This window comes from Chroicocephalus ridibundus, chromosome 11, assembly GCF_963924245.1.
Source record: "Chroicocephalus ridibundus chromosome 11, bChrRid1.1, whole genome shotgun sequence".
Lineage (NCBI taxonomy): Eukaryota > Metazoa > Chordata > Aves > Charadriiformes > Laridae > Chroicocephalus > Chroicocephalus ridibundus.
Genome location: NC_086294.1, coordinates 4,020,984 through 4,047,476, shown reverse-complemented (window position 1 = coordinate 4,047,476; position 26,493 = coordinate 4,020,984). Strand labels below are relative to the sequence as shown.

The window sequence follows — 26,493 nt, the reverse complement described above, 5'->3', positions numbered from 1 at the left end:
TGCTTGGAAGATCGAGTCTTAGGAGACCATTTGTATCTTCTCTGCCTGTAAATGTAAACACTCTTAGCAAAATACAATTAGTTTTGAGATGGCAAAGGGTTAATAGTGTCAGTGCCGAGCTTAAGGAGTTAAACAGCCACGGATCAAAATACTTCAGTGTCTAGAGGGATGTGTTTAAATGAACACCGCAAGGTTGGCAGGCCTCCAAATTAGCGTAGTTTAAAGAATTCAAGGTACACTTAATTGGATCCTTCTAATCCCTTTTCCCGCAGAATGAGCATTTTAACAGTTTAATTCCTTTTGCAGCCCCCACACATCCCTTACTCCGGCGGCCCACCTGAAATAAACACTCTGAACTGTAGAAGGCCCGGGCAGGTTCCAGTTGAAGCCAGTGGCGAGAGGACGGAGTCCTAAACGCTCCGCTGGGTTGGGTCTGGTGGTTGAGGTCGCAGAGAGCGTCAGGCAGACATATTTACGCTGCAAATAGGTTCAAGCTTTTAATCTCCCTTACTTAGAGAAACAGTAAGTAAAGATGGAAAGTGGCTTTTGCTTTTGCTTTTCAACAGCGTCCTCTTTTACCGCCATGGCTTTCAGTTTTGGGGACATTTGTGAAGTATTTGTTAGTGACTGTTGTTTTGTTGTTGCCAGCCATATTTAATGTACTTTAACCTGCTCGAATTATTAGCAAAATGACTGACTGGCTGTTCTTTGATGGCCCCTGTTCATTCTTTGCCACCTGACTTGACTGGAAGCTATTTGGGGCAGAGAAACATTGTGAAATACTGCTTGAGAAAAACCTGGGCAGCAGCAGCTCTACTCGATTGAGCCTTGCCTTTTCAGTAAGCAGATCAACACAGAATTTTAGTTTCCAGGAATCTGGAGCCTTCGCAATGTGAAACGGAGTATCGGTAAAATATCCGCCCTCATCCTGCACTGCCCGCTACGCAGAGGGGCAGCAGCATTCATGCAGGAGTGAATGAAATTCACTGGAGTTCATCAGATTTTTAGTACACGCTACGCAGTTACTCAAAAGCAAAGGTTTAATACCTCTGCGTGTTAATAAAAACAGTCTTTAGCACTAGTCAACTCATGTATCAAAAATAGACGTATCGATTAGCCTAATGTCAAAGAGATTATTAAAGTTGAGCTCTCCAAGTGCTATAAAATGTCATTATTAATTATTCTTTTATGGAAACAATTTCAAAACGGTTTCATTTTTTTCACACAGATACAATTGTCTCCTCCAGCTGTTGCGCTAGTTTAGACTACATTGTCACCTACCTCTTCAAGCACCTGGCTAAAGAAGGCAAGAAGACTCTAAGGTGTAGAGAGATTTCCCAGGACGGACAGAGATTGCTTCATTTCATGCAGCAGAACCCCGAAGTTCTACAGCAGGTGAATTAGCGGGCTTTTCCGTGGGGTATCATGACACTTGTAATTTTTTGTGGTGCTGAACACCAGGGTAGCATGGGCTATTCAGTAACAGGACCGACCTCCCTATGCTGGTACGCAACCCTGAGTAGCGTCAGCCGTGTTCTCATGACAACCAACGGCTGGAGGTATTTTTTGTCATACTGCAAAGCATAGGTACTATATTTGGCTGTACAGTGTCTTAAAACTTGGTGTTTCATTTTTGCTCGTAAAAGGAGGTAAGATCATCAACACATTTCTATAGACAAATGGGAATGAAAGCCCTCTGAAGGATTTGAAGAGGAAGAAGAACAAATTCTGGCATCGAACCACACATTTTGGTAATGAAATGTGTAAATTGAATGTCTGTATGCTATTGCGTTTGAGTATTTTGTTTTGCAGTGGGTGACTCAGTGGGATTTTTTCTGCTAAAGGTAAATACAATAGAAATTAAATCTCATGCTTCTGAAAAGGAAGTGGCCGCCGCAGTGCTTAGGAGAGATTTCCCCTTCCCCACTCCATCTGGTCTCTCACAGCCCAAGTACATCATGGGGAGATCAGGGCTACTTATCTCCACTTTTGCTCTGTGCCACGGTCCCTTAAAATCTCATTAAACTATTTGAAAATGCGTATTTATAAGAATCTCCGGGTTCCTAATGCCATCGCAAAGATGCCGTTTCAGGAAACGTGTTTCATGGGTCTGGAGGCTTTCGATGAAAACGGAAGTTGTTAACAAAATGCAGATGACTGGTGTGGTTGTCTTTGTGTTTGCCTAATAGGTACGCCCTCATTTGGAAAAAAGCTGGCATGCGGTCACCACAGTTATTTGTTTACTGTTCTAATTGAAGGTGAAAAGTAGCTAATGGTAGCTCGTATCTTCCTGGCAGAATATAGCATATTGCGAGAATATTAATGAGGTTTATTATTGACATCGTTACCAGAATATGATGATTCCCTTGTCACGTTACGAGTTCTCCTGTTTTACTTGCCTAATAGGGGTTTCGTGGGAACCTAGCAATGAAGAAGTCGGCCTTTGGGTGCGTCAGATGGCTCGGTGGCGTACCGTGCGTGCAGTGATTTGAGGGTAAAGGACAGAACGGCAGCCTGGGCTCTGGACTTCCCCGCGTTTGCGGCAATCTTGATGTAATACTTCGGCTGTTAATATGCAGTAATCTTCGGCTTCACGGCATGTGACTAGGCGGCGATCTGTCTTTATTAACTTCAGATTCTGCGGAATAAGTTATATTTATTTTGAATGCAGGCTTTCACATACTCTTTTAAATATTAATGGCTGGTCTCCAGTAGTCAGCATAAATATGATTTGCATTAGCACTAGTCATATCGTATTGAGTGCCTCTGATGTCAACTACTCAGTGTACTAATATCTGACATCATCTCCCGAGGTCACTGACAACTTTGACCTTTATTCTCATGCACAGTTTCTGTAGTCTCAGAAGCTCTTTTGAATTGATTTGAAATTTTGACTCTTCCCTTTATGAGGCTGTAAAATTGATAATTATTCAGATGGGAACTGAGCACTGAGTGAAAAATCAATTCCACCCGCTCTCTGCTGCGTATAAAATTACTTCTGAGTCTGCTGGACTGAACGGATGGCCAAGGTAAAAGCAGCAGGCAGAAATAGTAGAGAGGATTAGCTGGACGAAACTAATAGCCTAAAGGGATGGCTTTTGAGATGAGGGAGTGGGCCGGTTGGGGGTTATTATCAGCAATGATGGGACTCATTGATCATATGTTTACATCAGGTTTCCATTGGGTGATAAATCAGCCCTGAATAGAAACGGAACCCAAGGCCTCGCGTTTTACCAGGGGGACGGTGTATTAGATTATTCTCACTTTCACACTCAGATGAAAAGTGAGACATTGATTATTCATCGGCTGGCCATTAAACACTGGTTTTATAGATGATTTGACTATCATGGAAGCTAATGAACAAGGTTGCTGCTTCATAACCAGCGGTTTCAGTTTTCAAGACATCTGTGTCGGTTAAGTAATGCATAACCCTATTAAAAGGAATGGGTTACAAATTGCTTAACAGTGCTGAAAAACTAGACCCTAATGACTAATTGTGCTTTGAGTTTAGAGAGGTTTGTCAGCTCTTTAAACTAAACTGATGCAATGATAACTGCAATTATTTACTAGTTGGAACCTTTCTTCCAAGTTGGATCTCTGGAAGTACCTGGATAATTAAAATTGCCAGCAGCACTGGAGGAACAGCCCGCTCTCTGGGAGGAGGGCTCTCCACGGGATGGTTCCCAGCCTGCTGGGATGGGGCAGGGGATCGGGCAGGTCTCTGGGGATGGGGGTCCCTGCCATGCCCCATGCCGTCCCACTGGCCGAGGCTGCCCGGTGCGGGAGCAGTGGCCCCCCTGGGGAGGGATAGCGGGGTTGTGCTGGTGATGGGTGTACAAGGTGCGTTGCTGGTTCTCAGCAGCACTGGAACAGCCACGGAGGCGTTTCAGGGGTTTTCTGCCCGAGCGCTCCCAGCTGGGCGCTCGCCCGCCATTCAGTGCGGTGGTTCAGCACCCTGCTGCGGTTCCGTCAGCGGGTGTTCACCCAGGAGTGGGGCTTTCATCTCCTTCAGCCTCCAGAGTACCAGAGTTGTGTAATTAAAGTCTAATAATTCTTATTTTATTTGCTAACAGGAGTCCCATAGCAGCTCTTTTTTTAATACACAGATGTGGCTGTGCAAAGACAGGAGGAACATGGAAGTGAAACTTCCATGTTTGAATGAAAAGATTTAGGTGCAAGTTACAGCAATGTCCTGGTTTGAGCAACACAGGACTAGTTTCTCATCTAATGCTTGGGAAAAGTGCATTTTTAGAAGACTCTAGTGTCCGAATTTGTGAAAATATTTACTTTCTAGCCAGCTCTGGGGTGCGGGTTTCAAGGTCTCGGTGTTTTCGAGCTCCCCAGGTGCGGGGACGAGGAGCAGCGAGACCCGGGCACTTGACCCAAGCTGCCAACAGGGTTATTTCATACCAGGAACCGCACATTCGGTAGAGATTAGAAAGTTTGCTGAAGAGCTCCCTCCCTCCCTGGCTGCCATCCTGAGCACTCCTCGCCCCGGTGCCGGAGCCCTGAGCCCTTCCCTTCCTCCCGCAGCCGCAGCGCTCGCAGGGTCCCACATTGGGTGTCCCTGCGGGGAGTGCACGGCTCCTGCTGATATAATATATATAAAATATATCAGTATACTGATATATCAGTATATAATGAATATAATCCTTGCATATTTTGTATTGGTATCAGGATCAGTACTGGTTCTTTGGTATTATTGATGTTAATTATTTAGTCTTATCCTATTAAATCTATTTATATTTCAACCCTCAGGTTTCCTTGATTTTTTTCCCCGTTCCCCTTCCCGGGTCATCAGGTGAGAGAATAATTGTCTAAACGACAAGAAATTGTTGTGGGTTTCTCAAACCATAACAGGCTTCCTTTTCAAGCGTAACTGCCTGTTGGCTTTGGCCCTACGTTTTGCCACGCCACGGGCTTTGTTGCCCCGGGCGAGCTGCTTAGGCTGAGCTTAATCTGCAAACAACTGCTTCTTGATGGTGTCTTACAAGTAAACTGAATTAACATGTGTAAAGTAATTTGAGATAAATGGATGGAAAGCGGTATTAAGTTTATTACATTCAACTATTGCTGTTACATTACGTTGTGTTATAAGCACTTTAATAAATAATTTTAAAAGGCTCCTACTTTCCTATCCCGTTATTGCAGGATTGACAGGTGAAGCCAGTGTTTGCTCCACTTAATAAATGAAGGTGTAATTTTTGGTGTTAAGATGCTGCCTTTATCTTCTGTTAATGCTTATCTTGCTGAACTGTAGACATTAGGCTCTTAGTTCAATTTTGGTGCGGTAAAGTGCTGTTCGTGTTAGTTCTTTCCAAAAATCAATCAGTTTTGTAGCATCTTTCGCCCGTAGTTCTGACAGATGTCAGGATGGTTCTGGTGGACAGTTGTTGTTGGAGGAGGTCGTGCCAGTGCCGGAGCCCTTCGGGGGGGGTTCAGCGTTTCTGGGGACAAAGGGTGGGGAAAAGGGGCAGGAATGTGGGAAGCGCTGGGGGTTCCTGCCATAGGGAAATGCGGTGGAGTACGTGGGCTGGAGAGGGGTCTCTATAGCAAAGGAGTGTTGCAGTAGGTGCGTGGGAAGGTACGTGGGTGACCAAAGAACTTTGAGGGCGTTGGGTGATGGTGGCCGTGCTGGAAAAGGGAGCAGGGACAGGGTGGGCAGCGCCGCGGTAACAGGGGGACGTGGGGCTTAACGGCGACAGGTAAAACCTTGCCAGGCTGCGCACTGGAGTCGCCTAGAACGTCCCCGAGTGACAGAGGTGCGCTAAGGGAAGCAGCACTGCGTAGCAAATGTCAAACAGAAAGCAAAGACGCCAGTTGCAAGGAAAAACCAAGTGGCGTTATTATATAAATAAATACCGGTTATAAATTGCTGCTCTCCTTTTTTCCCTTTTATGTAGTAAAATCAGTGATGGTTTCGCTTTTCAGATAAACCTCAGTGCCATATAGAGCTAGTGTGGAGTTATGCACAGTAATTGAAATAAAAACACGGAGAGGAGATGTGTTTATAATGCATGTTTCATGGCCCGTGCAGCGGCACTTGCATGTAAGCACATCGCAAAAAGAAATGCGAATTGTACTGACAGAGGGCAGTTGTGCAAGACGCTGAGCACCTTGAGCCACGTATGCGAACATATGCTTAATTTTAAGAGCGGATCAAACCCACAGGTGCGATTATTCCGATGCTTAAAATTAAATGTGTGGAAAAGCTCAGCTGAATGGGGACCAGAGTGCTCGGCTTTTGCCAGCTCGAGCCTTGAAAGCTTTGATACAGCAGCGAGAGGGATTTTTCATTGGGACATCTGTTTTCAGCCTCTTAGCACAATTTAAAAATGTTATCCAATACTATCATAACTTTCTGTATTAATTGAAAGGGATGGAGATATACCAGCTGTAGCCCAAGCCAGCAGAGACTTGGGTGGCTAAGCAACAGAAAAGGCACCATATTGAGTGAGCCAAAATTCAGTCTCAGAGTCATTTATTTTAACCGGTGACAATACGTTTAGACTCTAGTGTTTTGATTTGATTGATGGTTTAATATCATATATAATTTTTTTAATGAAGGGAACCCATTTAAATATGTTAACATTTGCACTAGTAGTCTCCCATGTACATAACTGCATTTAATCATTACTCTGATTGTTTTTGTGGTTGTGTAATTTGTATCAGCAAAATAACTATGTCAAACCATCTTATCTTAATGAAAAATACGGTTACTTCTCTTTTACGCGTGCTTCTTACTGCACGTGTATAAAGACGGTGGCAGCCTTAGTCTCAAGTATATTGCTGAACGTATAGCTATCGCTACACGAGTGCCGTCAATTAAGAAATCAAAAAATATTAATGAGCTTAGTGTCTTCTCTAATTCTGCTTTGTTTAAAGCCTTGTTGTGATTCGTTGTCGTGTGAATGGAGTAATTTAATTTTAAGACTTTTAATGTTAAAATACATCATCATTAGCGATGCATCTGAAGATTTCACGCTCTTAATAACGGCGCTAAATCAAATCGGGAAGCTCCTCTTAATCACCCGCGACTGCGCTATCGTTTACACGCCACGGCTTTGGGGAGGGAGAGAAGTTTGGTTCCGCGAGGTTAAGAAGTATTGTCCAGAATTCATGGTCGGAGACACAAAAAAAAAAAAAAAACGTCGTTGTCGGGGCTGGCGGCCCGCTGGAGGTGCGGGTGTTGGATGGGCGCCCTCGGGCGAGGCAGCTGGTGCGTGCGTGTGTGTGTGCGCGTGTGTATGCTTTTTTGTTGTTGTTGTTTCTCTCGCTTACTGGGTTATGTAGCCTTTAGGGCGGCGCGGGGAACAATCCTTCCTGCAGGGTCAGCTGCTGGTCAGGAGCGCGGCGAGAAAAGGCAGTGCCGGGGAGGGCCTGGGCCGTCCTTTGGGTACAGCTGGCACCTGCTGCTGGTGCACAGCGGGAGCCCGAGGGGTCAAAGAGGCGGTTGTTCTCAGCTCAGCCGTGGCTTAAAGCGACTTGTAGATTAATCTGCTTTATTAACTTCCGTATATTAGATAACTATCGCCGTGAATGACAGTCCGTCTTTCTGAATAAGTCCCTTCACCTCTTTTCTCTTTTAAATTGGCTTTTGAGTAATGAATATTAAATAGAATACGTTTCAGGGTAATTAAATGAAAACATTAGGGTGATGTTGTTTTACAATCGTATCTATAAGTTTCTTGTATATTTATCTTGCGTTATTACTGTTCATTGCTTTTTGCTAGCAGAACAAAAAGCGTAAATGTTTCAATTAAAGAAGAGGAACTGGCTGTATTTCTCAATAACCTCCCGCCTCCTACGCTGCATAAATATTTTCAAAAAGCAAATAAGTTTAAGGAGAAGTATAAAAATGTTTTATTCCTTGTTTACTCAGCGCAATGTAATACTTTACATTACTTGGAAATGTTTTGATTTCTGCTGGCCTTGGTTGTTTGATATAAAACACTAAGAGGTGCTGGTTTGGGGAAGGGCAAAAAAATATTGCTGTTCCGTAGAATCTAACTAGCGATATGAATAGCACCAATAATTTTGTAAAGTTCACATTATAATTCAAAATCCAGTTAGAAGTGATGCTTGCAGTCTAGAAAGAAAGCAATATCTTTACAAAATGGATAGGGAAAGGTAACAATCCATTCCATGATCTGCTACTGGCAGACTTGCCACGTGAATAATGAAACTCGCTCTCGGTGAACAAACACCTTCCCCGATTTAAAAGGAAAAATAAATAAAAAAATCAAATTTAAAATTCCAGAATAGCAGCGGCTTACAGGGGCGCTTAATTGCGGTTGGCTATGATAGCGGTGGCCTGTCGAAGCTGGCACCGAAGGCGAGATGATGCGCGTCTAGAGATGTGCGGTGTTTGGCGAGGCAGTGGCTGGGGCGTTCTGAGCGGGTCGGTGCTGGCTGTGAGCTGAGGAAAGGTACGTCTCAGGTGAAATGGGCCGGGTCGCTGCTGAAAACTTTGTAATGACTGGCATACATTAAATACACGTGCCGCTTAATCTTGACAGATTGACGATTTTCAAGACTCTGGAATTGAGGAAAAACATCAAAATCCATGTTTTTCCTAGGCTAATGAATCGCAGTCATTTTATTTTGTTTCTGAGCCTGAGAGGTAGTTGTGTGCTCAGGGTGTCTTCTGAAATCGTGAGATCCAGAAACTTAGTTAGTTGGGGTTTTTTTCCCTCGTGTTCACTTCTCTGGGGTTTTTCTTACTGAAAATCGAGATTTTTTGTGTATTTGGCTATCTCCAGGAACCTACACAGTTTAAAAATAAAGTAAAATACGTTTCTAAAAAATCCCAATATCATAACAGGTTGATGAGATTTGGGAACGCTGTTAGTTTCTCTCAGCTTCTCTTGGCATAGTTTAGGTTAGCTTAGTTTAACTCGAGCACGTCCTCCCAGTGCTTTGCTGGGCGCGTCAGAGACGAGGGCGTTTAGCTCTTGAAAGAACACTACACACAAAGGACTACGACACAACATGGGATTTGACCTTTCAGCATAACCGTGTTTCTGAATTCGTGATTCGTTTCCCCTTTAAAAAAAAAAAAAAGAAAGAAAGAAAGAAAAAAAAATTAAAAATGAAGTGTGTGCAACCATTCTTTAAAATCTTTTTAGCCTGACAAGTAAAGTAATCTTCCATTGATACTTAAAAGTCCATCTGCAGAAATTCAGGCAGAATGTTAGAGAGACGCAATATCTATTGAAATGTTGAGTGTCAAACTGCCAGGGTAATGTATTTAGTATGAAATATAATATTCAGTGCATTTTGTTTGGATGACTGCATGAAATAGCCTTGTGCTCTTACCCTTTGTTGTTGTTGTGAAAGATGATATTTGCTAAGAAGTGTCGGTGACTATTCAGGACACAGCAGCAATATGCTTATTACCATCTTTATCATCTGTCTTTTATGTTTATTTGCAAGAGCTTTGGTTGCGGTTCAGTTTATCAGAATAACCAAAATACTTTTAATTGTTCCACAGAAGAGATTAGAATTAATGCGTGAACAGTTTGAAAACAGAAGAGGTTTGAAATCTGGTAGGCAATAGGTGATTAATACTTCGATTAGTCTTTTTAAGTGCCACGCTAGTGCGTTGCTCTGTTCCAGCAGAGCGGGTCGCTTTGTTGTATGGATGGTCCTTGAACAGTGGTTAGAGCCAAGTTCTGGGTGTCTTATACTCTGGTTTCCTTCAAGGTGTGGCTTAAAAGCCCAGCCTGTCCCCCTGTCCCTGCTGATTGTCTCCTCCTCGGCGCTAAACTAAGGTAAATATGGGTAAAATAATTATCCTGGTTCTAATTTTCTCTACTACCGGTTGCTGTTGCTGTGTGGTGGCTGCCTCTGGCTCTGCTGCTGGCAAACGTCCACCGGGTTTGTGCCTACGCTCGAGCTGCCGGCAAATCCGAGCTGGCGACATCGGGGCTCTTCGAAGAGAGCTCCACACGTGTCCCGGTGCTGCTGCCGGGACGGGTGGGTTACGGGTAGACGCCAGGCTGGGCTTGACTTGCAGGTGAGCACAAGCTGAATCCCAGCTTAAGGACCTGCTGCATGGCGTGTGGGGTGTGCGTCCCCCAGGTTGCGCTGAGCACACCTCCACCCAGTGTCGGCACAGGGCTGGCTCAAGCTCGGGGATAAACGCCCGCTCGAGATACCTTGAGGTTCCTTGGAAGAAGGATTTAGAGCTGATCTCACGCTCAGCCTTTCCCCCCATATGCAGCTTCTTACATTTTTGGAACATTTCTGTCGACTAAGTTTGAGATTAGCCTCAGATTGGTTTTAGACTAAATGATTTTATTTTTCCAGGAATAGCATTTTCTGACCTTGTCTTCCCTGGCCATTTTGGAAGGCCTTCCTGTAACTGAGCCTTCAGAAATCCAGCAGGTACAACCCCAGTTCCTGTGCTGAAATCCTGGTGCAACATTGCAAATCCCCAGCCGCGTTTGTGCATCAGCTCCTGGCACTTGGTGCAAGGGAAGGGGCGGGTGAATTTCTCCGGAGCTGGAGACGAGGAGAGCGACGGCCCGCGTTTGAGGAATTTAAAGATGATGCACACTGCGAGTCTCAGTGTCAGTTAAGGCGAAGAATGAGAGATTTAGACATGGGACCATTCACGTTCCTGAGGACAGGCTTGCTGGAAGACGTTGGTGTAGGTGAAGCTGCTGTTCTCCCCTCCCAACAGGATTAAATAACTAGTCATTTGGTCAGAGATGCTGGTAGGAGACACCGACTTCATCCTGTGTCACCTCTCAGATACGACTGCTGGCTGTACAAGCGACCACGCGGACTAGAAAAAGCACTTAAGGATTTTCTTCTGAGATGAGACTAACTGGGTTTACAAAGACCTGAGCCTGGCTCCTTCCTCACAGGCTGCTAAAAGCAGAGGGGGAATGGGAATTAATACTTTTATAAGGTTTTTAAAGAGCTCAGCCTTTTCCTACACCAAAGCAACCTGTATTTTGCGTTACAGATTATGACAAATTGTACATTCCAAAAGTCCCGGTTAATCACAGTTCTGTCATCTTTAAAAACGACTGTGGCGCTGTACAGTCACAGCCACTTGTTTAGAAATGGCTGAATCTTAAATAATCATCTTAGGTTAATTTAAAATGGTACTCTAGTGTCTGTAACTGAAAATCTCTGAATGCCACCAGCTCAAAAATGCAGATCGAGGGCTGATGTCACAATCTTAAATTATTCCAGCCTGAGGTGGAATAATTTGCTGTCTATCGGGGAGCACAGATGGATAGGCAAAAAGGAGCTGTGCAGATACGCGAGTTTGTAAACATCTGTCAGCTACACCAGATACCCAAATACAAAATCTAGCACTTGAGGCAGCATCGGAGTACGTGACGTTCAACAGAGGGTTTACATGAAATTCAGCGCAGACGGAAGCAAGTCAGCACACCCTGGAAGGTAATAATTAATGAAATGTATCCCCTCCTCCCTGCAGAAAGAGGAGGCATTTCATTCATCAGGCATCTTCAGCGTTGCTGCAGTTAACCGTTCTGCTTCCAGCATTTAGTGTAGCCAACCCTTAGACTAGGCAAAACTGCTCCATCCCGTGGGACTTACTGCTTTTCTGTAGGTGAGTCTGTAGCAGGCGGCTGGCGTCTCTTCTCCATCCCTCATGGACGACAGCGCACCCAGGAGCACCATCTCCCTTAGGACAGATGGACCTGGGTCTGATGGGCGAGACTGGACCCAGTAGCACAGTCCTTCAGGTAAAAAATTCCGATGCAACCGTCATTTGAAAAGAACCTGTTCTGTCGTGTTAGAATATGCCCTCAAATTAGAGGGAAAATATTAAAATTACTGTTTGAAAACATGCTAGTGTAGGGCAGAATGGTTTGCTGTGAGCAGCTGGTGCGCGGGATGGAGCTGCTGCTCCTGCTCCAGCTGTGCTGCGGTGGCTCCCGAGCCCAGCGCCAACATCTGCTTTGCCATCCTCTCGGCTGCTGGAAAGGCACTTTGCTGCTGGCTGGAGGTAGGAAACGGTGAGTGGGAGTAAGGCTGAGCTTGGAAAAGCCCACTCTGCACTACTGCTCTGTGTTATTGTACTGTTGACATAGGACGGTTTATTTTGGCAGTGAAGAAAATAGAAACTGCAGTGGATCTGGTGGAGTCAGTTTGATGGGTCCATTGCAGGTGCTTGTCGTTAGCGTTAAACTATTGGCCTAAGTGTATCCTTTTGAGTTTAAAAGCCAGATAGACGTAGTGCTTAGCGATATGGTTTAGTGATGGGTTTTGTCAGCGTTAGGTCAATGGTTGGACTCGGTGATCTGAAAGGTCCCTTCCAACCTAGGCAATTCTGTGACTCTGTGATGGTCAGATACAAAGTGAGGTTTGACGTGAGTTAGTACAATCTGATTCTATTATTATTTCTTCTGGCTTATGATTCGGACCTACCTCAAGTGAAATCCCCCATGCTCGTGGCCCTTTGGGCAGTTCTGAAGACCTATCCAGGGAAATGCCAAGCTCCACTCTCTCTTTCCCATCTACAGCCAGCTTTTCCATCCCTGCTCAGCATCAGGAGGAGACTCTCCTGGCAGGATGTAGCATGTAACCGATAGGCATACCCTGGGAACGATACGGACACTTAAATCATACGCAGGCATATACTGGTTCATGGTATGCAGGGTGTCACCCAGGTGCCTTGTCCCGACATCAGGATTGGGTTTTTCCAGCCATTTTTCATAAAAGGAAACAAAAAGGCCAGACCCAATTGAACAAGTTCAAATTGACAGAGGAGATTGGGTCCCTCACAATTTTTTTTTTAAGCCTTGGTAATTGCTGCAGCTTCTTTAAGCTTCATGAGCCATGAAATGTTAGTTATTAATGTTTATGTACATATATGTATATATCCCACAGCGGGATGGGAGAGGCGGGAGGGTGTCCAGAAGGAAAGCTGCGCATCCCAACTCATCTGCTGTTTCTGACGCTTAAATATTTTTAGTTCATGAATAACGGGCCGGTTCTCACTTCCATCATAAATAAAGGCTTTAGTTTTCTTATTTCATCTGGAAATTTTAACTTTGAACACAGAAAAAAATCAATCTGAAACTTAGGCTTTCTAGTAAAATAAATATTTTAAAACAACAGATTAAAATTTAAGGTATTTAATAATCTTGGAGCATTTAAATCTTCCTAATGTTATTAGTAAATGATGATCCATTTATTGATATAGGAAGAATTGATGATGAAAGAACTGAGAACTCCAAAGGACATTTAAATTAGTAATCACAGCTCCTAAATTAAGAGCGGACTGTCTGAAGGCAAAGCTGTGAAAACCTACCAAGTTTTGGGCGCTAAACAATGAAAATCTGAATCTTTTTCAGATCTGTGTAGAAAAAAGGGGTGTTCTGAGCAGGCGAGCGTTTGGTTAATGTCTCTGTGTGTTCTTAGACCATTCTCAGCCTTTTGTAACGGCATACATGCTGCTGTCTCTGGTGTTAACATAATGTTCTTTCTGTTAAAATGCGATTAGATGCAGCAAAATAAAATCTTCATCTCAAATATGGGAGAGAGAAATGAGTTACAGGACTTGCGGTGATGCAAGCGCTCTTTTGATAAAACGGAGCAGCAAAAAAAGGCTTTTTAGTGGAAAGGCAGCTTCTTTCCCAGCTTCTTTAGAAAAAGTTTTTATAATGAGGGTTATCTTGACCAACATTTTCCTCCTCCACCTAAGAAAGGAAGAGGCTCTGAAGGAAGAGAGGCTCTGAAGAATTAATTTATTGGAAGAACAGTTCTTTATTCTGGCCTGTTCTGTCAATAGTTCCTTTTGTAAAGAACAAATGTGTCAGGAGAAGCATTATTGAACCGGATAAAGTGATGCCCTATGCGTAAGAGAAGAGAACAGAGGCAAGGTTGCTGTTTTGAACTAAGTGGAAAATAGATTATCTGCTCCCCCACCCTCCGCCTTTTTTAATGTCTGTCTCCCACCTTGAGACCTTGTTTTCTGCCTGAGTCCGTGCGAGGGCTGGAGTGCCACCACGCTGCAGGGGCTCTGGGGCAGGGTCCCACGAGTCATTTTCCTCAAATAAAGCGTTTCAGTTCCTACCAGTGGGGTATTTTCCACCTAGAAAACAAAAAACCCATATGTTTGATCAATTCTGCATCGGAGCTCTGTGCTTTGTTTCGCCATGGAGTTGCTTTGTGATCTCCAATTAGATGGTGAGACTCCTGCCAAAGGTGGAACAAGGACGGTGGACCATAGCAAAGGTTTCTCTCTGACACCTGCATGCCACGGACATGCCAGTCCCCCTGAACCCCACCAGCTGCTTCTGCTGCCCAGTAAGAGGGACTGCAGGTCTCCAGCAACAGCATGAGCAAGGTTGGGTGATGGTGGAAGGAGCTGAGGGGGGTGCCCCAGGCTCAGTCTGTATCACTGTGGCTTCGCAGACTTTGTTCCTCAGTCGGCCCCTCTGTGAAATGTGATGGTAATGCTGGTATATCTCAGTGGCACACTTTTGAAGGTAACTAACGTCTGGGAAATGCTCTGCAGTTCTCCAAAGAAGTGAAATAAAAATGCGGACGGTGCCGCTGCTGTTGGCTGCTGAGTGCTTGCTCCTGTACTGGGGTCCAGCTGGTGGCCCGGGGGCAAGTGGGGCTGTGGTGGGACAGCCGTGCCGGCCGGGTAACGGCACCTCACCCCCTCGTTAGTAGGTATTTCTTGGAGGTTGGTAGATGATCATGAACATGATCGTGTCAGTAGATGGTCCCTGGAGGTATTTAAAAGACGGGTAGACGTGGTGCTTAGGGATATGGTTTAGCGGTGGTTTTGGCAGTGTTTGGTTAATGGTTGGGCTTGACGTAAAGTCCAAGTCAGATCAAGTCTTGGACTTGATCTTCGAACCTAGACGATTCTATGATTCTAAGATCTCCTCTTCAGAAAATTGCAGTTATCATTTCTGTACGTGTTGCCATCATGAACACAAATACATGTAAATGCATGTCAGCAAATGAAATACAAAGAAGGAGCCTCCTTCAGAAGCTTAAAGAGTTTCAGTTCCTTCATGGCCTGAACATCGCAGGGGAGAAACAGAAACGGGCACGTATATGGAGCTAGAAAATCTTTCCTGCATGGGTCAGCCTGTTTCTCCTGATTACAACAGTCAAAACACTGATCAGACGAGGTCTGAAGGAGGAAGCGGAGGTTGACACTTGTCAGCGTAGGAAGAAGCTGTTGTATATTACGCGAAAGAGGGAATTAGTAAAATTAAATGAAAGCCTGATACCTCTGCCCAAGAAAGAGTTAAAGCCTGGTACATCACCAGTAAATGCGCTGTTTGCTGAGGCAAAGCTTCATTATAAAGTAGCATGAGCCTTGTCTAGAGGAGCTCTGCTGCCCTGCAGATGACTCCAGGCAGGCTGCCTCCCTTGGACAGAAGTTCTTTCCAGCAGGGCTGGTCTCCAAGCACTTGTTCCGTGGGTACAACCTCTCTTGTAAGACAAAGAAGGGTCTGGGGTGCAAACAGCTTGCTGTAGGCTCACGCAGAAATAGCACGGGGAACCAAAGGTGCGGAGTAAACCAAAGCAGCGGCAATAGTTGTGATAGAGAAACATGGAAAACAGGAAAAGGAGGTTGAAGGCTGTTACCATGGATTTTGGTGGCCTTCATCTTGGTGGAATTAGCTCAGTAATTGCTGATTGTCTTCTGCCTGTGCCATCATGCGCTCCTGACAACCTCCAGCAGAGGTCTGGATAGGATATATTTGCCCTCATTTTACGCGTGCAACTCCTAATCCTAAAACATACACCTTGATTTTATTTTTTTTTTTAATCTTTGCAAGAAGTGGGATGTCTTAAGGTATCTGGCAGAGGCAACAGGATTGCAAATGGTCCAGCTCTGCGAGTAATAAACGTACGTAACTTCATGAGAGGCATTAATCACTGTTCCAGAGAGCTCACGGGCAGATGCTACATATCAGTGCAGTGGTACCGCTATTCCCAGCAGCTCCTTGAAGCAGAGGCACCTTTGCGTGACAGCATTAGCGCTTGCGGTGTTGTAACGGTCTCGTTTGACTGAAAGGAATGGGTTGGCCCACGGAGGAAACGCACGTCCAGGTATGAGACCTAGCTAAGTCCTGAATGCGGTGTTCCCTGCACGGCTAATGATTCCTAAAACGGTTCTCTTTCATTAATCCTTAGAGTCAGAAGTGGAATTAAAAGTGTTTGTCAGTAGGATCTCATCAGAGGAAAAGCTCGGAAGTGGGAGGGAGGCTTTCACTGTTTCGCGTCCTCGTTGGCCAATATCGAAACACACAATTAATAGTTACTGTTACCTAGATTGCTTCATATTGGCTTTGGTTTTATGAATTGTAACATTCATCATATTCCTTGCTTCGGTCAGTAATGTCCGTACTACTTACGCTTGGAGACAAGTGTTCCCCTGGTGAATTTTGGACACTTCAGTCTTCTTCCATATTTAGGCCAAAAACTTTACTAAAATAATTGCTTTGCTCATTTGCGATTTAGTAGCCATTCTGGGCTGGAGACCTTAAAGACATCCTCAGGGAGCTGGTTGATAAAGCTGGAGTTTGAAGAGGTGGCGCTTCTCCCTCTGGGTCAGTTGTGCTCTTTTTAGATTAGATTAAACGTCACATTGAAAGTCTTTCTACATGTGTAGCACTGCTTCTAAGAAATATGGGTATGTCAGTGGTGGTGCTCTGACTAAATCACAGCTTGAATGAGTTTGTTTAATTACTTTAAAAAATGCTTCTGTCCTAACAGCCAGCCTTGTTGCAAGCTATGGAGATGAAAACCTTGGCGATGAATGAATTACAAGAGGTTGTAATTATTCTTCATGTCTGGAAAACAAGCCCCTATTAGTGCTCGTGCAGAGATTTTGAATTGTTTGCATTAGTTCCAAAGCCGTATAGAACTGGTTTTGTCCTATGAACAATGAAAAATAGCTTGCCTGCTGTATAAACTGCGAAGTCAGGTGAAGAATTGGCCTTTCCCACGCCAGACCGTATGTTCCTAACTTGAAAGCTCAAATAATTTGTGGATATCTCTGTTCCAGGTGATTTGTAGTGCTCGGATTCATCTTTTTCATTTAGTGAAACATGCTGTTTGACTTCGCCTTGGTCAGTTATTACAGGCTAGTTTGCAGTGTGGCAGCTCTCTGGAGACCCGGCTCATAGCTACTCATTGGCCTAGAAGAAAGGATTTAATGATTTTCTACTTCCTCTATGTTTGGTTTTAGGGTGTAGATGTTTTATAAATGTGAGTCAAACTATTTACTGGTGACATTTTACAAATTTTCCCCCTGTTTAATCTCTGAGTAATGTTTTTAGGTTCGCATATGTTGTGGCCTTTGGCATTTTGGACTAACATAACTTGAGGATATCTTAGAGCATTTTATCTTTAAGTGGATTCTATAGTTATTTTGTAATTTCTTTTTACGAAAGTTGTGCCAATCCTTAAATAAGTCCTACCCCTCCTAGCTGCACACAGGAGAGGTACAGGAGCACAGCAAGACCAGAAGAGGCCTTGGAGGGAGAACGCTCCACATGGCATTAGCTGAAGGCTCTGGTTACGTGCCAGCCAACGAGCAAAATAAATTATCTACCTTCACTTTGGGTGCCAGTGGAACTTAATTGTAGGAGCTGATAGATCTCAGTGCTTTATAAAGTTGATGAAGTGGCTTTATCCCTGCTGTAGAGCTGCGTAAAGTCAGTCACAGAAGTAAAGTAAAATGTCTAAAATCAGAGGCTGGGTTTGTAACTGCGATGGAAATGGCGTAGATTCACAGGCTTCTTGCTGGAGTCAGGATTGCCTTCATTGAAACAGGGAGTGCTGCCTTCAAACACCTTGCGGTGTCCTGCACGAAGAAAGGTGGATGTGAGAAAAGCAGAATCTTGAAGAGCCGCTAGGGATTAATGTGAAACTAATACAGATTACTGGTCGCACGTGTATTGCTCTCCCAGAAGTAGTGTGATGTTGTGGTCCTCAAACCAGGACGTGGGGCAACGGGGCGAATCCCTGTAGTAAAGGCAAAGCCTGTACCTTAAATTAACGCAGCTCTAAATCTCAATTCAGATTTGTTTTAACTTCAGCTTTTCCTTTAGGGCCAAGTTTGACATTCGTTTCCTTTAACTTTCTTCACCTGGTAGTTTTGGTTATGGAAATATTTGTTTGGAAGAATGGCTTTTGTAATTCCATGCTCATATGTGAAATGTCAGTGATTCCGGCATGGTTAGGAAAGGTTTCACTGATTTTTTTTTTTTCCTTCTCGCCACATCACGCAGTATAACACGAGTATCCATATTCATGTAAACTGTCTGACTTTTCTTGCAGATGATGTCGATCCTAATGAACACCATCATTTTTGAAGACTGCAGAAACCAATGGTCTGTGTCAAGACCGCTGCTCGGACTTATACTTCTCAATGAGAAAGTGAGTATTTCAGAAATCCCACCAGATTCACTCTTCACGTGCCCAAATAGTTGAAGCAATATTTCACATAGAACAAAGCCGCTGTTGCCCTTCGAATCCCCCAGCTCTTCCCTTGGGACCTGGCTCCCTCGTGCTCACGTTCCGGGTGGAGCGTGGGGTTCAGCTCATGTACTCTACAGGCATTTTGCAGATATGTCGCAGAGTGGCTTCGTTTTGATGAAAAATCCTCTCAAACCTTCACCCCAGCTTTTACACCCAACCTTAGATCACGCAAGTATGTAATTAGCCTTTTTTTTTTTAATAAATTCTGTGCCTTCGCTTTTCCAGAATTAAGCAGGAATAGAAGCTCTGCAAGCTCGCCTGGCTTTTAGATAGAAATATGAAACAACACCACGGTGGAAATCGCATCAGAAAAAATGCTTCCTAGAAAAATAGTTAACCAATTTATTTTGCTGAAAGGTTTCACAGGAACAACTAGCTTTAGAGGGGGCGGGGGGGGGGGGATATTATCTGAGTGCTTACACTTAAGCACTCGCATTGATTGCAATTTGGATTGTGTGCGTCTGTGGCAGATTCTGTAAACCAGGAAATACTCTGCAATTTGCCCTTTCAATAAAATCCGAAACTATGAATTTGGATATACCCATCATGTTTCCCTGGTGACTTAATAGAGACAATATTGTCTGAAATGGAAACCGTCTGAGTAAATGAATGGGAGGGGATCTAAATGTGTGCATGTTTGGTATGGCAAGGCGTTGTTTCCGCAGATATTGACCTGTTGTATTCGCCATACTTCAGAGCTAGCTCTAACTTTATTCTGAATTGCTTTATCTCCTGGGCAGTCACAAGCCTCAGTGTATTACTGCTTTGGAGAATGAATTGTCTATACAATAAGAGGGTGCTGGAAAAAAATAAGACACTAAGATTAGCAGCAACCGCATACATTAAAATTCAAACTGAAATCCCAGCCACGGAAGGAAACTAATAGAAGAAGAAAATATATCAAGAAGAGAAGCGCTGTCTCATCATTCACCTGTGCTGAAGGATCCAATTTTAGCCATATCCAATAGCACTGTCATTCATCTTCTTGGTGTGTTATTGTGATTTAAATCCAAGCTCTATAAGAGAGAGCAGTTCTTTTAAAATGATTGAGAGGGAATAAGGGCAAATTCAGTGTTTAGGAAAACTTTATGACATCACAATATTATACTTTACAGATGGAAGCAATATTTCCTACTTTGGAAGGAAAACTAATCATTTTCTATCTGCTCTGAGTCACTGCATCATTATAAAAGTGGGAAATAAGTAGTTTTGTGCATTCCCAATCTTGTTCGAGACGACACTTTTGTTTATATAATGCTTCTGATTTATAGCGTTTAAGTATTAGCCTGACTACATATTAATTATGTGGTTTTGATGCTTCGGTATAAGAAGAAATTAAATATTTCACTTGAAGATAAAACCACGGAGCTGTAAATCATGAGGAATAAATTTGTGACTGGCAGAATATTCTTTTTACTGAAATTAGACTAGTTCTAATGATTGTGTGTTTTGCTTAGCAGACATGGATATGTACAAGCGCCTTTACTTACGAACAAGCCTTACATTTCTTTTGGAAGGGTGGAGAACAGGAAATACAATTTACGATATTTGTATTGCCCCTTTTGCATCAAGGTTATTTATTTCGTGTTTGGAAAAAGTAGGACACGGACTTACGTGTGGCTGTAAAAGTCATCTTTTCTTGGCTCGTTGCAGTGCACTGGTGGTTTATTTATTGGAAATGGGTTCCTTTATTTCAGACAGGGGCTCTGTCTCTACAGTTCCCGAGACGGCAAGCGCGCATCTACCGTGTTTTACCGCTTGTTCACTTCTTTTGTTTTAATGAGATCTTCTTTGCCTGTAATTCATCTCAAAGGGGAGGCGTCGGGTTTACTTAGGAACTCAGAAGAATTGGGATTTATACCTCCTTGCACCAATCGGAATAATTAGGCCCAAATGAGTACTCAGCGTCTACCCTAAACCAGCACTACATCTTTTGAGACAGCATCAGCTTAGTGTGAAATGGAGTGGTTCAGGTGGCTCCGGACGCAGTTCCCGTACTGAGGTGCAGCAGCAAGTTTAGTTTAAATCCTGGTGGCAAGAGGTTGGCAGAAAAAGCCCTCTGTACGGTGATAACATCGCGACAGCCTCTCCTCCTTGCTGTTGTCCTTCAGCCGAAGAACGCAGGCATTCACAAAAGCGATGTCACAGAGAAGCCCTGGCAACTCCAGCTCCGCGGCGTTGAAACAGGGATGCCGGGGGAGTCTTCAGGGGGATGCTGCGCTCAGTCGTGGTAGGCAGCGATGTTACGCCTTGCTGTTAATGCTTCCCATTATGGGGTTGACTGAAGAAGTTTCGGAATGCCTCTTTTCTAAAAACAACTTGTGGAGGCCGGGCAAGATCTGGGGGTTGTGGCCTTCTCTACGTTGAACTCTGCGTTTGTCACCTTGAGAGGGGGCTCCTGGGAGCGTGTTTGTTGCAGGCGGGTATTTCGTCTTTCCCGCCGGCTCCCAGGTGGTTCCCAGTTTTGAGTTTTAGTCTGGGACCCAGCTATTTGATCAGCTGCTGCCTTCACTTCCAGAGCTGCCACGGTGGTCAGCGGAGATGCGTAATACAGGATGTTCCTGGGTTGAGAGGAACTGGACGGAGTGCAAGCGATTTGCCCTGCAGACATTAAAGCAAACACTTCCGATAACCCTCTTGAGTTGTCAGAGCTTAGTGTTAGTGCTATGGTTTTACTGCATTTGCTTTCGATGTCCCGTATTTTTTCAGTGTACAGGAGAGCTGTAGTTTTGATGGCAAAGTTGTGTGTTTAATTTGAGATTTTTTTTTAAGGTTTAAACAGCTTTAAACCTGTTAAAGGTTTTAAAAAAAATCTAGCGAACAAATCACAGACTTCTGTGCTTTCTGTACGACACCCAACAAGTTACATCAACTTCAAAAGTCTACTAAATTTTGCGTACTAAGAACTGATTTTCATCCTACCTTGAACAAGTTCTCTTGTTTTACGCCTGAAATTTGGAGAATACCAGCAATAATATTCTTGGCTGCGGTATCAGACTGTTCAGAAACTCTGCCAAGTACTTGGGCACGGGTTCATCCTCCTCTGAATAATTGTATATATCAGTGCTTATGCCATGGATGTGCTTATGCCCAAGGCCATAAGACTTTGACTGACACAGCCAATATAACAAAGGCTAAACAGGATTATGTGACTTGCTTGGCTGTAGTAGTAGGGTGGTGGATAACACTGGAGGTCCCCTTCGGTTCTGCGTTCCTAGACTAAACCTAGATTTTTCTAAGGTGATAAAAAGTTCTACTTGAACCAGCCTATAAATCTGCCAGAATATAACGGGGATGGTATATAGGGATGTATATAGAAAGTCAAAAGAAGCCAAGGGGAGTCTGTCTCATCACAGCACTGAAGTGATTAGAGCCCACAGCGAAGTGCACAGTCTGAAAAGACTTGAGAAGTAGTCGAGGGTGTTTCTGCCACCCCTCCTGGGTGGCTTTCTGTATTGGAACTGGTTAGGTGGCCAACACCCGCTGGTAAAGTGGCACGGCACCTCTTAGCACTAAACTTCGGTGGTAGTGTATGGCTGACGCTGGTGCATGTCAGCACCTCTTTGTGCTTGTTTGCCAAACTCCTCTCCCAGAGGGCAACGTGTGACACTCTTGCTCAAGGTGCTCCAGATGTAGATGAGTAACTCTGAGTTTGTATTTCCAGACCTCATTTTTAATATTCTCTGCTTTTGCTCCCATAGTACTTCAGTGAACTAAGGGCCACCTTGATAACCAGCCAGCCTGACAACAAACGTGAGGTCCTTGACCAGTGCTTCAGGAATCTTATGGAAGGGGTCGAGCAAAACCTTTTGGTAAAGAACAGGGACAGGTAAGTTCATAACACATAAGTCAGCTGAAAGAATAAAAGACAAATGGAAACTTTAACCAGGAAAAAAATTTAGGAAGTATTCCAGGTAGCCTTAAACTGCGGTTCCTCTTGAAAGGAAGACAATGTCCTGTCACAGAATTCATCCCTAGACTTAACGGTTAGAGCCGGAACATATGATAATTGTGTCATTTCTTGGTCAGAAACGTATTTCCTAATTGAATCCCAAAGTCAAGGTTTGCCAGGCCGCAACTGTTGTTTTTTCACCTGGGAAAAACTGCCTTATTTCAGCGGGTGAGCCTCAGAGATTCCTTTTCCCAACCTTAAACCCCTCTGCTAAAGCACTTGCCGCCGCCTCCGGCGCTGCTGTTGCCCCGACTGAGCCTTTCCTAGCCGGGGTTGGAGTTGGGCGACTGCTTGGGAAATGCCAGAATGAGAAAGGACCCAGCGGGGCTACTTCCACGTTGTAGATAAATGAGGCAAGGATATTTTTTTTGTTTTTAACATGAGTCACAAATTCACCCGGTCTTCCCTCATTTGAAAAACAGAATAGAAGCCTTCAGAAAAGGAATGGCGAGTTTATGTTCACGCTAACGTTTTGTTACTAGCTCGCTGCATTTTCTCTTCCATGTCCATTATTCAACCAAAGCAAACCTTGACAGTATTGGGGCAGAATTGAAGTCCAGACGGTGGAACTTCTTGGAAAGCTTGAAACAAACTGGAAAGGGCCTTGGAGAGAAGCGATGGCTAAAACCATTTGGTGATTTTACTTCTCTGACTTCTTCTCTGTTTGTTGATGTGAAAACTATGTTGAACTTGTCTAATTCTTAAATAATTTACCGTTAGGATGTCCACAATTTTGTTGCATTTTCCTATTAAATTCCCGTTTAAGTTCCTTATGGCCTGACTGTGGATGACAGCCAGAGAAGGGGGAATTTGGAAGCAAATCCAGAGAAGCACAGAGCTCACATCCGTGGCACTAATAAATCAGACGGGCTTTGTGTGTAACTTGTATTCTGGATCAGCAGAAAACCTGGGGAGAAGGCAGAGAGCCACCGGGAAGGGGGGCAATGCCTGTTAAAACAAAGGAAAACTGAGCCGCCAGGGGCGGGCGGTGGGACGTAGTCTGACCTTAGAGCTGTCAGTGCCAAGGGGATTCGTTTGACTCAACAGTCCTTCAGGATTTAGACAAAAAAAACCAGAAGAAATAAAAAAAAAGGAAAAAAATTAAAAACCGAGTAAAACTCGTTCTTATAACTGGATAGTTTCTTAGTTCTGTATCTTCATTTAACTATTATAATTTATTTTTATTTTTGTATTTCTTGAAGGCAAGAAGTCCTTAAGATAACGTTGTTTTCTGCGAAAAAAACATACTTTGATGTGCATTTTCTCTTATTTGGAGAACGACAGACCTGAAGGGCAGAAAGGGGGGTGGTTGGATGCGTCGGCCAGGCTGGGGGGAGCGGGCTGGGCAGGAGCCCGAGGTCGTTGGGCAGCGTGGAGGATCCGGCTCTGCTGGCTTGGCTCTCCCCGTCCAGGGCATGGGCAGAGGCACCCGTCACCGGGGCTGCCAGCAAATAGTAGATTTGGCGAGCGTTAGGTTCAAATATCCGCGGATTTAAAGGGGATTTTCACCTGGAGGACTCTCGGGTAGGCAGTGGCGCGGAAGCTCTGGGAGAGCTTTTCTGTGGAAGGGCAGGCGGGGAGGGATGGGTGCAGGTGCGAGGGGGAGAGAGATAATTCGGTGGAACGAGCAGCTCGTCTGTCTCGGTAGCATCCGCCTGTCTAACTTGGGAAGACTTTTAAGCCATCACTCCCCCGACGAGCAGCATGAGTTAATACGATGGCTTTTCTGTTTTCAGCTCTTGATTTGTAATCCTTCTCCGATTTATTCTGTGGAACCGGGAGGCTTCTTTTAGCTGCGATTGTTTAAAAATCGAGCAGAAATCAATTTCCATTAGTAAGGAAATAAGCACAAACGTTAAAAAAAAAAATTAAAAAAAAAAAAGAATAGAATAAAGAATGAACTCGTAATTGCATCCTGTGTTTCCACACGCAGCGAGCCCCGCGTACCGCGCTGCTGCTGGAGCTGCCCATAAAGTCGAGTGCAGCGGGGGCAGGCGGGGGTGGTTATTGCCCCTGGTCCTGCACAGAGACCTTTGCTGAGATCCCATCAGTTCCGCGAGCACCTGCCCAGCCGTCCTTTGCAGGAAGGAGCCCTAAGGAGCCGTTCCTGGGGAAACTTTATTAGCTTCGCTACGGCGAGCCAGCAAAGTCTGACACAATCAAAGTGAAGAGAGTTGAGCCAACAAACAAAAGAATGTTTGGGGAAAAAAAAAAAAAAAAAAAAAAACTAAATGCAGGGGGCGATATATGTTTCTGGCTTTTAAAATCTTTTTTTTTTTTGGTGTGGTTTTTGGTTATTTCTTTTTACATACATACCTGAGATGTGATAAATGGCAATTAAACTCTTCATTTCGGGTAAGGATGGGCCAAGGGAGTAGATCAGGTTTGGGCTGTCACGCAAGCTGAGTCCAGGTTGTCGTTCAGTCTCGGGTGCGATGCCACCGGACGCACTTCGCGTCCTACACCTGCCAGGTGAGAACTGTCGGGGAATATTTTTGTGAATTCATCCTGTGCCAGATGGGTGACGGTACTGCGTTTCACTGAGAGACGGGTTGAACTCTGACACCACTCAGGAGGGAGGAAGGTGGGTCCGAGAGCGCCTTGATGACCATCTGGCCGTGTCCCACAGAGCCCTTTGCTGGAGGTTTGGAGAAAGGACACGTTCTGAGCGACGGGAGATGGAAAGGTTTCTCCTTGCAGTCGTTTCCCGGCTGAGTTTTGAAATGTTTCCCAGCGTTGGTAGGCTGAGTTTATAATGCTGCCCGTACATGTCTGCGTGCTCATTGTTACTTTATAGGACTGGTTTTTGAGGGCACCTAATGGTTTTGTGAGTCTTCCTCTTGTTTTTCTTTCAATTTAAAATTTACATGCCGGTTAACTCTTTTTACCGAGCCTTCAAACACACCTCTCAGCATCAGGTCACCTTTAACCAAACATCTGGGTTCTCTTTCTTGCCCCCAGGTTCACTCAGAACATGTCCGTCTTTCGAAGAGACGTGGCCGAAGCTCTGCGCAGCGAAGGGGCCTCCGATCCCAGCACTTTAGATATGATGAGTTGACGAGGACTGGAAACGGAGCACTGATTAATTCACCGACTCGGAAAGTTTCGGGACCCTGTTATATCGTTAGATAGATTTTTCACCCTTGTGAAAACTATTTTTTTTAAAATATCTTCTGCCTTTTTATAACTCTGGCCTAAACGTAAGGATTTATAATAGTGAAAGCAATGGAAAATCAGCCCTAGTTTGAAGAACGTTTTCAGCCTTTCTTATCAGAATTTATTATCCTGTTGTTTTATCTTTATGAAACGGTTTAGAAACAGTACTTAACCAAAGAGCAAAATAAATATGCATTCCTTCTAAACTTGTATCAGTTAATGATTCTCAGTTCTACACATAATAGGAAATAATATCTCATCAACGAAAGACTCCAGGCCATATTTGTTTGAAAATGAGATGGAAGACAGTACAAATTTTATATGACATCTTTTTGAAATAATAAAATTGCTATTTTTCTACGAAATGTTATATATTTCTTTTCAGCACTGGCGCTTAATGACAATGTGGACAATGAAGTAGAAGACTAAAAATGAACATTTTGGGGTATAAGTCTAGCAAGAAAATTGAGGATGTCGCACGTAATAAAATAGGAGATGATGGAGGAAGCCTTAATGAAGTACTGATGATATTTTAATTTCACAAGTACACATTTTCCAGGTCTTTAGAAATGGGGGGGGGGACGACCCACAGAAGAAAATAAAGTTGTTAAAACACTGTTTAAAAAGAATAGAATTACTCAGCGCTACAAAAAAGAAAGCAGGTCGTTACGGGGACTCACTGCCCGTCTTTAAAGGGCGTGTGGCACAATGGAGACGGAACGGCAAATTCAGCAGATGCGTCTTCACCTCTCGGAGATGCTGAAGAGTCCGGTGGGTACCAGAACCCCCATCCCTCCCCCAGCCCAAACCACTCGGATTTTGTGGGGAACAATTAATACCGGCCTGTGGTGGGCCAAGGAAGTACGCAAATGAATTTG

General features: G+C 44.2%; 1 protein-coding gene across 2 annotated transcripts in view; it reads left to right on the top strand.

The window, feature by feature from the left end:
* RANBP17 (RAN binding protein 17) overlaps positions 1-25,971 on the top strand; it is a 159,962-nt gene extending 133,991 nt beyond the window's left edge. For both annotated transcript variants that reach the window (XM_063349133.1, XM_063349134.1), the window contains 4 exons: positions 1,229-1,395; positions 18,307-18,405; positions 22,209-22,336; positions 25,421-25,971. In XM_063349133.1, the coding sequence (XP_063205203.1) occupies positions 1,229-1,395; positions 18,307-18,405; positions 22,209-22,336; positions 25,421-25,517 (491 nt within the window). In that variant the 3' untranslated portion in view covers positions 25,518-25,971. The remainder of the gene's footprint in view (positions 1-1,228; positions 1,396-18,306; positions 18,406-22,208; positions 22,337-25,420) is intronic.
* Positions 25,972-26,493: the final 522 nt, after the last annotated feature.